We start from the raw sequence: 12,330 nt of genomic DNA on the forward strand, positions 1-12,330 counted from the left end.
AGATGCTAATATCAAAACTGTAGACAATGAGAGAAACCAAAAGTGTAACTTGTTGCGTAGGAGCAAACAAAACCAACAGACCGAGTGAGGCCAGCGCGTAAACTAAATAGCCCTCTGATTAGTGCCCGGGCAACAGGTGCGCGTCCGGGACACTAACCAGAGGCAGGTGACTATAATCTGCCGTCATGGCAACAGAAACAAACTCAAGAGGTGCTGAAAACACAAGTGACTTGAAAACAAAAACAAAAATATGATCCGGGCAGCGGATCATAACAGGGATCTTATTTTGAACTATCTCTCTGGCGCAATAACAACTGCAAAGACTGCATAAAACCTCCATCCAAATCAACTATATTGTAAGATTTTCCAAACAAGAGCATTTTACCAACACAGGAAACATATAGCCTACAAATTGTCACGGGGTGGTGTCCGCTGCTTGCACCGTGACCCCAAGGATGCAGTGAACGGCAGGCGGAATGCAAGTAAAAAAACTATTTATTACTCACAAGGAAGCATCGAACCAAAACAGCACATTAGGCATCAGTTTCAAAGGGAAGAATGATCCAGCCCTGAAGGAAGGACCCAGGTGGAACTAAATAGAACTAATTAAACGGGGAACAGGTGTGCTAACAGGACATGGAACAGAAAGTAATTGTGCTGCAAAACACAGAGACTAAACAGGAAACACTGACAAAACAAGAGCACCATGACAGGAAGTGATTCTGAACCACGGAAAACCCAAACATAACCAGACTGTCAGTAGCCTTTCTGACAGTAGCCCCCCTTCCTATAACAGATTCCAGACGTTTTGTTTCACAAAAAGTCCAAAACCAGGGGAGGGTGGAGGGGGGAATGGCGGAGGGTTGCCAAACTGCGCCCATATGCCTCAAAAAGCCGAGGTGAGCGCCCACGGAATGGCCACATCCGCGGCCAACGAGAAGGCAGACGCGAGTGGCCACGGCGCACCAGCAGCTGCAATCGTCCATGCCCAGGTCCTTGGCATAGCTGCTGATCGCGCGGAGGCCGTCCATGAAACGGCCACACTCTAGGCCGACGAGGGAGTCGTGTGCGGGCGCCTGATGGCCGCTTGTGCGACAGGTGAGCTGGAGATCGCAGAGGCAACTCCAGGACAAGCACGTTTCTAGACGTACTAAAAAAAGAGGTAAAACTGCTCCCACAGTACAATTTAGCCCTGATAAATCACACTGCGTGTGGTAAATGATTGTATTTGCATTTTCTCCTCTCAATATAGTGGGCGTTCTGATGATCAGCACATATCCTGCATATCCATGAAGACAAACACGAAAGAGACGCAATCCTCTGCGCACAAGTTTAGTAGATCAGCTTTGTGTGATATCAAGTTTGCACGTGCTTTAGTACACGCAAAGCTTTTGTAGATCAGATTATTTTTGTAACACATTTTATCGTAACCGAGCTTTTACTTTTTGTCATTTTGCACTTTACACCCAGAAGCTTTACTTGATTAAGTTTTTAGTAGTAAATGTATGAATCAGTTAAATGTTCCTCTGATTAGCTGCTTGTTCTTCTGTTGGTTGGTTCTTCAGAAATGATAATAATGATCCGCCCGCCCATGACAGTCAGAGGTGCGTCTCATGACCTATGACATCATCACATAGCATATAAGTAAAGCAGCAGCAGTTGATAGTCAGTCTCCTCAGGTGAGCGTCTTCTTCGTCCTCTTCTTCTCTTTCTTCCTCATTTGTGTCTTCTTCCTCTGTCTCCATTGACACCTCCTGTCTGCATCTTACTGCTCCACAATCTTCTCTTTTTACTATTTACACAACTGTTGAAGATGTTTTGCAATGTTCTGAGATGTTATAGGATATTCTGCAACCATCTACTGTGTTCTAGAATGTTGTGTACTAAGAGTTCTAAAAAGCGTTGCAGTATGTCCACGGCATTCTATGCTGATTTAAGATGCCCCGGGATGTTTTACTAAGATGTTTTACAATCTTCCAGTGTACTATGTTGTACACTATTCTCCAAGGCTCTAACATGTTCCAGGTTGTACAACCCAGGGTTCTAGGACGTACTACAATATTCCACAGTGTCTAATATGGACCAGGATGTCTTACATTGTTGTGTTTTAAGGTGTTCTATGATGTACTACAATATTCCACAGTGTCTAACATGTACCAGGATTTTTTACATGGTTGTGTTTAAGGATGTCTTACATTGTTTTGTTTTAAGATGTTCTAGGATGTTCTACAATATTCCACGATGTCTAACATGTACCAGGATTTTTTACATGGTTGTGTTTAAGGATGTCTTACATTGTTTTGTTTTAAGATGTTCTAGGATGTTCTACAATATTCCACGATGTCTAACATGTACCAGGATTTTTTACATGGTTGTGTTTAAGGATGTCTTACATTGTTTTGTTTTAAGATGTACTAGGATGTTCTACAATATTCCACGGTGTCTAACATGTACCAGGATTTTTTACATGGTTGTGTTCACTGTTTAACGATGTCCTAGGATGTTCCACAATATTCCACTGTGTCTAATATGTACCAGGATGTTTTACATTGTTGTGTTTAAGGATGTCCTAGGATGTGCTACAATATTCCACGGTGTCTAACATGTACCAGGATGTTTTACATGGTTATGTTTTAAGATGTTCCAGAATGTCCTACAATATTCCACAGTCTTTAAAGTGGTCCTACAACATTCCACAGTCTTTAAAGATGTCCTACAATATTTCACAGTGTTCTACAATGTTTCAGGAATCTCCACCCGGTGTTCTAGGATGTTCTACAATATCCCACAGTGTCTAACATGTAAGATGTTTTACATTGTTGTGTTTTAGGATGTCCTTGGATGTTCTACAATATTCCACAGTCTTTAAAGGTGTCCTACAATATTCCAATGTTATACAATGTTTCAGGATTCTCCACCCGGTTTTGTCAGATGTTCCACAATATTCCACAGGGTCTATGTTCCAGAATGTCCTAAAGTGTACTACGGTGTGCAAAGATGTTCCTGGATATTCCATGCCAGTGTAGGCTGTGCTATAATTATTACACAGGGTTCTAAGGTGTTTTGCTAACACTGTAATATATTTCGGAATGTGCCGTAGTGTTTTAAGACGTTCTGCAATATTTAACTCTGTTCTAAGACTGTGGTTTTCAAATGTTTTTCACCAAGTGGCACCCTAGAAAACATTTGGCTCTCCAAGTACCACCGTAATGACCAACATTAAAATACAGTAGCGTAGTAGGTCTAAGTATTCATAAAAACAAGGCAGAGGTTTTACTTAACAAGTACAGTATATTTCATATTTTGTCCACTGTAACAAACACAACCGTTTTTACAGTAACACTGTGTTTGAATACTGTGTTTTATTCAAGTGATTCTTAGGCGTACCAAAAGTGGTACACGTACCACAGTTTGAGAATCACTGTCCTAACAAGTTACTGGCTGTATGTATGTATATATGTTTTTTTTTTACCCTTTGCGTTCATATTTCGCTGTGTTTGTTGCATTATTGTTGCCTTTCACTTGATTGTAAAATATGTCGATGGAGAAGGGGGGGTGTGACGTTCATATGTTGTCAATAGGGATGTCCGATAATGGCTTTTTGCCGATATCCGATATTCCGATATTGTCCAACTCTTTAATTACCGATACCGGTATCAACCAATAGCGATATATACAGTCGTGGAATTAACACATTATTATGCCTAATTTGGACAACCAGGTATGGTGAAGATAAGGTCCTTTTTTTTTAATTTATAAAATAAGATAACACTTTTTCTTGAATAAAAAAGAAAGTAAAACAATATAAAAACAGTTAGATAGAAACTAGTAATTAATGAAAATGAGTAAAATTAACTGTTAAAGGTTAGTACTATTAGTGGACCAGCAGCACGCACAATCATGTGTGCTTATGGACTGTATCCCTTGCAGACTGTATTGATATATATTGATATTTAATGTAGGAACCAGAATATTAATAACAGAAAGAAACAACCCTTTTGTGTGAATGAGTGTGAATGGGGGAGGGAGGTTTTTTGGGTTGGGGCACTAATTGTAAGTGTATCTTGTGTTTTTTATGTTGATTTAATAAAAATAAAAAAGATTAAAAAAACACTACCGATAATTTAAAAAAAACGATACCGACATCTCTAGTTGTCAATATTCAGTGTTTTATCGTTCATAAGTAATATTGTAAATCCCACATTCTTTATTTACATGTACAATCTGGGTGTCTCATTCAGTAAAAATAATTTAAATTCCATAACGTTTTTAGCGTTCAATCAGACATTATTGTGAGGTTTTGTATTAATGTTCCTAAAAATCCGATATACCGGCCCCCAGACACATTTGTTTCTCTAAATTTGGCCCCCCGAGTCAAAATAATTGCCCAGGCCTGTTCTACAGTGTGTTCTAGCAAGAGTACCACAATGTTTTCCAAAATATTACGTTCCACAGCATCCTAAGATGTTCTATGTCGTGTTATAAGAGGTTCTAATATGTTCTAAATGGTGTCTATGATGGCTAAGTTTGAGTCGATGTCTGTTAGTGACAATTAGGTTCCGTGTGCATGATGAGCGGCGGCGGCGGCGGCAGTGGGGGGCTGTTGATGTCATCGTGAGCAGGTCAGTACAATAAGGTTGATGACGATGAAGATATGATATGACATGTAATAATCATTTCCACAGACAGTACGTGAAGAAGGTTCATGGAGATGCTAAACTCCACCCCCCCAGGCCTGTTGGACTCTCTGATAGCCAACGCCAGCTTGCCGGGCGCCGGCAGCGGGGAGGCGGTGCCTAAAGACAGCTTCTCCAACGCCCTGGCCAAGAACATCGTGGCCATGACGGTGTGGCTCGCCCTCAGCGTCATCAACGGCAGCATGGTGCACACCTTCCTGCAACACAGGTGCCTCAATTCCTCTCACCTGAGTCCTCATGAACGCAAATGAACATATTTACTTTTTCACACTGCACCTTAGAGGGGTACTGTGCCTTTTTTGGAAAGTCGCCTATCGTTCACAATCATTATGAGGGACAAGAACACGTCTTTTTTTTAGGATTTTAAAGACGATAAAAACGCTTGCAAGATGTTCAATATTTACCGTATTTTAATCCTTTTATGCATTACTGGAACTTCTTTCCTCAGCGCATTTATTTCCGTTTCCATAGCAGCGCGCTTCCGACTTCCTGCAACAAATTTGGCCCTACTCCCTGAATAAAATGTGTTTTCTAAACAAGGCAGACTTGATAACAGACAACAAAGGCGACAATTTTTGGACAAATGAGTATTCACAACCTTATCTTTTTGAAGCTGAATATACGGAGGATGAACTGCTGCTTATAGAAGCGAGCACGAAGAAGAGCCTGAAACGTTGGAGCAGACGGGAAGATATGGACATCCTATAAGTCGTCATCACAGTGAGAGCAGACCTTGTACAGTAAGCAATCGTTTTATTATGTTTGTAGTTTGTATTTCTTGTTTAGCACTTAGCAATACTGCTACATGATGCTAAAGCTGGATCTGTTTAGCAGAGCTACAGGATCAAAAATATGAATTGTTCCCAAAATAATCGTTATTTGCTCCCACAAAGTCAGCATTTTTTGCATTGTTGTTGATGGGGAAGGGATCTGTGGTTCCTACCTCTACATCACGTGACTGGCTAGCTCATTATCTCTCAAAATGGCTCGGGAATCTCTGTGAGATTGATAGTATTTTGATCATATCTACTGTATTTATTCGCAACCTTTGTCAGTCTTTCGGTGTCATACATGAGATATTTATTATAATAGCTTCAATATGGTGTATACAGTCGTGGTCAAAAGTTTACATACACTTGTAAAGAACATAATGTCATGGCTGTCTTGAGTTTCCAATCATTTCTACAACTCTTATTTTTTTGTGACAGAGTGATTGGAGCACATACTTGTTTGTCACAAAAACATTCATGAAGTTTGGTTCTTTTAAGAATTTATTATGGGTCTACTGAAAATGTGACCAAATCTGCTGGGTCAAAAGTATACATACAGCAATGTTAATATTTGGTTACATGTCCCTTGGCAAGTTTCACTGCAATAAGGCGCTTTTGGTAGCCATCCACAAGCTTCTGGTTGAGTTTTTGACCACACCGCTTGACAAAATTGGTGAAGTTCAGCTAAATGTGTTGGTTTTCTGACATGGACTTGTTTCTTCAGCATTGTCCACACGTTTAAGTCAGGACTTTAACATTCTAAAATCTTAATTCTAGCCTGATTTAGCCATTCCTTTACCACTTTTGACGTGTGTTTGGGGTCATTCTCCTGTTGGAACACCCAACTGCGCCAAAGACCCAACCTCTGGGGTGATGATTTTAGGTTGTCCTGAAGAATTTGGAGGTAATCCTCCTTTTCCATTGTCCCATTTAGTCTCTGTAAAGCACCAGTTCCATTGGCAGCAAAACAGGCCCAGAGCATAATACTACCACCACCATGCATGGAATGGTGTTCCTGGCATTAAAGGCCTCACCTTTTCTCCTCCAAACATATTGCTGGGTATCGTGGCCAAACAGCTCCATTTTTGTTTCATCTGACCACAGAACTTTCTTCCAGAAGGTCTTATCTTTGTCCATGTGATGTCAGTAAGTGTATGTAGACTTTTGACCACGACTGTACTTGTTTTTCCACTCGACTGGCACTCAAATATTTTCAGTCTTACAAAACTAAATGAAGGAATAAGTGTATAGACATTTAAATATGGGAGGAAAATAATTCAAAAGAGGGGACATCAATCCTCAACAAAACGTCTGGAGCTTATGTTTCTTCATGCTGTTAATTACCTACCATGGTCACGCTGCAAATCTGGAACTTTTGAGCCAAGCTACGCCGAATTATTGGTGCGCCCAAATCGACAGGAAACGTCCCCGGCCAGCTGGAATGAACATGATACACTACAGTACATACACTGTCTAGCGAGCTGTGTACAAACAAAACATGAAAAGTGGGCTAATACTTTACAGATACTGTAATATCATTGTTCATGATTTCCAGTGACAAACTCAGACGCGTTTCGCGCTGATGTAGATGCTAGTTTATCTCTTGCAGTAGTTAGCTTTTATGGCTAATATCAATCAATCAATCAATCAATGTTTATTTATATAGCCCTAAATCACAAGTGTCTCAAAGGGCTGCACAAGCCACAACGACATCCTCGGTTCAGAGCCCACATAAGGGCATGGAAAAACTCACAACCCAGTGGGATGTCAATGTGAATGATTATGAGAAACCTTGGAGAGGACCGCAGATGTGGGTGACCCCCCCCCACCCCCACCCCCCACCCCCTCAACCCCCTAGGGGAGACCAGATGTAATGGACGTCGAGTGGGTCTAGTATAATATTGTGAAAGTTCAGTCCATAGTGGCTCTAACACAGTGGTTCTTAACCTTGTTGGAGGTACCGAACCCCACCAGTTTCATATGCGCATTCACCGAACCCTTCTTTAGTGAAAAATATATATATATTTTTTTCAAATTCAAGAAAAAGTCATGTTTTTTTACTGGTGCACAAAATGAACCATGCATGAACATCACCTTGTTCAAAGAACAAAGCCAACACAGTGCACAAACTCAAAACAAATTACACACCTTACACACATTACCATTAATTGATTAATGTGGACCCCAACTTAAACAAGTTGAAAAGCTTATTCGGGTGTTACCATTTAGTGGTCAATTGTACGGAATATGTACTGTACTGTGTAAACTGTACTGGGTATTCTCTTCCTTTGCAATCTGCTAGTAAAAGTTTCAATCGATTAATCAAACACCCTGCAAATCAGATGGAAAATTAGAGGGAACATTGTTTGGGGGTATCCATAATACGCTGATAGGGAGAAGTTTTTATTTACACGATAAGTCGGATGTGTCTTTACCTCCGTGGCGGAGGCTCCGCCGAACCCCTGAGGCCGACTCACCGAACCCCTAGGGTTCGATCGAACCCAGGTTAAGAACCACTGACCTAACATAATAGTGAGAGTCCAGTCCATAGTGGATCTAACATAATAGTGAGAGTCTAGTCCATAGTGGGGCCAGCAGGAAACCATCCCGAGCGGAGACGGGTCAGCAGCGTAGAGATGTACCCAACCGATGCACAGGCGAGCGGTCCACCCCAGGTCCCGACTCTGGACAGCCAGCACTTCATCCATGGCCACGGGACCGTAATACCGTAGTACGCCGATGTGTTACTACGCTAGAAAAAGAGTTCCTCAGTGTTCGCTCTTACAATAACAGTGTTGCTACAGCTTGGTTATCATACACGCTATGGTACGTAAAATAAGTATTGTTGGCGGTATTTGAATGCATTTTCAAAGTACATTTGGCTTCTCCCATTAGCTGCATTGCTAGCTTCCAAGAACGCGCCAATTTTTATATGTTAGAAAGCAGGAAATAAAAGGTTTGTCTTCTTGTCCCTCATAATGATTGTGAACGATAGGCAAAATTCCTATCGTTTTTTTTTTTATTTGATTAAAAATGTTATATTGCTCTTTCCGGAAATTATCTCATCCTCATGTCCTTTTGTGTGTAATGTACATATGATATATGTAGTGTGTGTGTGTGATTCTGTTTGTTTGTGCAGCGTGTTCTATGACAACCCGCGCTACATCATGTTCATCTACATGGTGGTCAACGACGCTCTACAACTGAGTTTGGTGACAACGCTCTACATGCTCAGCTACATCTTCAGGAGGATACACGCCTCTTTCTGCTGCCTGCTGGTGACTTTTTATGGCGCCAATAAGCGCTAACAAGATGTCGTTCTGCTAATAAGCACAAACATGCCAGTCAGTCTGTGAGCTAACATGGCGGTATTCTGTTAATTGGCTAGCATGGTGTCATTCTGCTAATGAGGGTAAATATGGTGTTATTGTGCTAATAGGAGCAAACATGGCATCGTTCTGCTATTAAGCTAACATGGCGTCGCTCTGCTAATAAGCACAAACATGGCGCCATTCTATAAGCTAACATGGCGTTATTCTGTTAATAGGCTCACGTGGTGTCATTCTGCTAACAAGGGTAAACGTGGTGTTATTGTGCTAATAGGAGCAAACACGGTGTCATTCTGCTAATAAGCTAACATGGAATAATTCTGTTAATAAGCACTAACATGGCGTTATTCTGCTACCAAGCTAACATGATGTTTTTCTGCTAATATGCTAACATTGTGTTATTCTGCTAATAAGGGTAAACATGGCGTCATTGTGCGGATGGCGTTTTATTGCTAATATAAGATGCTAACATGGCATCAAATTGCTAATAAATGGTAACATGGCGTCATAGTGCGAATAAGATGCTAACGTGGTGTCTTATTGCTAATAAGAGCTAACGTGGCGTTATAGTGCGAATAAGATGCTAACGTGGTGTTTTTCTGCTAATATGCTAACATTGTGTTATTCTGCTAATAAGGGTGAACATGGCGTCATTGTGCGGATGGCGTTTTATTGCTAATATAAGATGCTAACATGGCATCAAATTGCTAATAAATGGTAACATGGCGTCATAGTGCGAATAAGATGCTAACATGGTGTCTTATTGCTAATAAGAGCTAACGTGGCGTTATAGTGCGAATAAGATGCTAACGTGGTGTCTTATTGCTAATAAGAGCTAACGTGGTGTCATAGTGCGAATAAGAGCTAACGTGGTGTATTAACGTAGTGTCATAGTGCGAATAAGATGCTAACGTGGCGTCTTATTGCTAATAAGAGCTAAAGTGGTGTCATAGTGCAAATAAGATGCTAACGTGGCGTCTTATTGCTAATAAGAGCTAAAGTGGTGTCATAGTGCAAATAAGATGCTAATGTGGCGTCTTATTGCTAATGAGAGCTAATGTGGTGTCATAGTGCGAATAAGATGCTAACGTGACGTGTTATTGCTAATAAGAGCTAACGTAGTGTCATAGTGCGAATAAGATGCTAATGTGGCGTCTTATTGCTAATAAGCGCTAACGTAGTGTCATAGTGCGAATAAGATGCTAACGTGGCGTCTTATTGCTAATAAGAGCTAAAATGGCATCATAGTGCAAATAAGATGCCAATGTGGCGTTTTATTGCTAATAGGCGCTAACGTGGTGTCATAGTGCAAATAAGATCCTAACGTGGCGTATTAACGTGGTGTCATAGTGTGAATAAGATGCTAACGTGGCGTCTTATTGCTAATAAGAGCTAACGTGGTGTCATAGTGCAAATAAGATGCTAACGTGGCGTATTAACGTGGTGTCATAGTGCGAATAAGATGCTAACGTGGCATCTTATTGCTAATAAGAGCTAAAATGGCGTCATAGTGCTAATAAGATGCTAACGTGGCGTATTATTGCTAATAAGCGCTAACGTGGTGTCATAGTGCAAATAAGATCCTAACGTGGCGTATTAACGTGGTGTCATAGTGTGAATAAGATGCTAACGTGGCGTCTTATTGCTAATAAGCGCTAACGTGGTGTCATAGTGCAAATAAGATCCTAACGTGGCGTATTAACGTGGTGTCATAGTGTGAATAAGATACTAACGTGGCGTCTTATTGCTAATAAGAGCTAACGTGGTGTCATAGTGCAAATAATATGCTAACGTGGCGTATTAACGTGGTGTCATAGTGCGAATAAGATGCTAACGTGGCATCTTATTGCTAATAAGAGCTAAAATGGCGTCATAGTGCTAATAAGATGCTAACGTGGCGTCTTATTGCTAATAAGCGCTAACGTGGTGTCATAGTGCAATAAGATCCTAACGTGGCGTATTAACGTGGTGTCATAGTGTGAATAAGATGCTAACGTGGCGTCTTATTGCTAATAAGAGCTAAAATGGCATCATGGTGCTAATAAGATGCTAACGTGGCGTTTTATTGCTAATAAGAGCTAACGTGGTGTCATAGTGCAAATAAGATGCTAACGTGGCGTATTAACGTGGTGTCATAGTGTGAATAAGATACTAACGTGGCGTCTTATTGCTAATAAGAGCTAACGTGGCGTTGTATTGCTAATAAGAGCTAACGTGCTGTCATAGTGCAAATAAGATGCTAACGTGGCGTATTAACGTGGTGTCATAGTGCGAATAAGATGCTAACGTGGCGTCTTATTGCTAATAAGAGCTAAAATGGCATCATAGTGCTAATAAGAAGCTGACGTGGCGTTTTATTGCTAATAAGCGCTAACATGGCGTCTTTCTGATTTGCGCAGATCATGACAGCGGTCCTGACCACGCGCTCCACACCCCTTATCCTGGCGGGCATGGCGGTGGAGCGCTACGTGTCCATCTGCTTCCCGCTGCACTACAGCCAGATGTGCACTGTGCCGCGCACGCTGCTCCTCGTGGGCGCCATCCTAATGCTGACGGCCACGCCCCCCATCACCGACCTGCTCATCACCGTACTGAAGGAGCCGCCCAGCTTCTTCCACGCCGCAATCTTCTGCGACCACTCGCTCCTCTTCCGCCATCGCTCCATCTACTACAAGAATTTCGTCTTTGACGGCGTCTACTTGTCCTTCGTCTTCCTCACCCTCGTCTTCACGTACTGCAAGATCATGATGGCGGCGCGCGCCGCCTCCGCCGGCCTGGCGTCCGTCACCAGGGCCCGAAACACCGTGCTGCTCCACGGCCTGCAGGTGGCGCCTTCTTCTTACGTTGATGCTGGTTCTCTCTTTTTAAGCTTCTTCTTCTCGTGTCCTTCAGCTGCTGCTCTGCTTGCTGGCCTTCGTTGTCCCGTCGCTGCAGGCGGCACTCATCTCGCTCTTCCCGCTTCTCAGCCTGGAGATCCGCTACATCTTTTTCTTGCTGGTCTACATCATCCCTCGCTTCCTCAGCCCCGTCGTCTACGGTTTCAGAGACGAGCTCTTCAGGAAGTACTGGACTCGCTATTTAGCCTGTCAGAGCCTCGGAAACGTGCGCGTCGGCGCCGTCGCTTGACGGGAGCCTCGCCTAAGGGGAGGGGGTACTGTCAAGGTCAACTTCAGTGGGTTCCTGGAGCTGGGATTTCAAATTAAAAGGTGGGGGGTGAGGGAGACGAAAAAAATATTCTCAGTGCCTGTTTTAAAAATTATATAAAAGCCTCAACTTCAAATAATATGTACAATGAAATATTAATAGTACTGTAATGAACAAATATTTTGAATAAAACAAAATATCAATAATGAAAAATGTACTTAACATGATGAAATATTTGTAACAAAAGATCAAATGAACAACTGTATAATAAAAGTTGTATACACGTCAAAGTAACATGATAAAACATTAATATAAAAAAAACTACTTAATATGATCAAATATTTTAAATAAATCAACATGATGAAGTAATAAGACATCTAATAACATGAG

At 41.6% G+C, this 12,330-nt stretch overlaps 1 protein-coding gene across 1 annotated transcript; it reads left to right on the forward strand.

The window, feature by feature from the left end:
- Window positions 1-4,804: 4,804 nt before the first annotated feature.
- Window positions 4,805-11,922, forward strand: LOC133578119 (odorant receptor 131-2-like). The gene is made up of 4 exons (XM_061932297.2): window positions 4,805-4,905; window positions 8,607-8,745; window positions 11,196-11,621; window positions 11,689-11,922. The coding sequence occupies exons 1-4, from the start codon at window positions 4,841-4,843 to the stop codon at window positions 11,920-11,922; spliced, it is 864 nt and encodes a 287-aa protein (XP_061788281.2). The 5' UTR covers window positions 4,805-4,840.
- Window positions 11,923-12,330: the final 408 nt, after the last annotated feature.

This window comes from Nerophis lumbriciformis, linkage group LG38 (genome assembly GCF_033978685.3).
Source record: "Nerophis lumbriciformis linkage group LG38, RoL_Nlum_v2.1, whole genome shotgun sequence".
NCBI lineage: Eukaryota > Metazoa > Chordata > Actinopteri > Syngnathiformes > Syngnathidae > Nerophis > Nerophis lumbriciformis.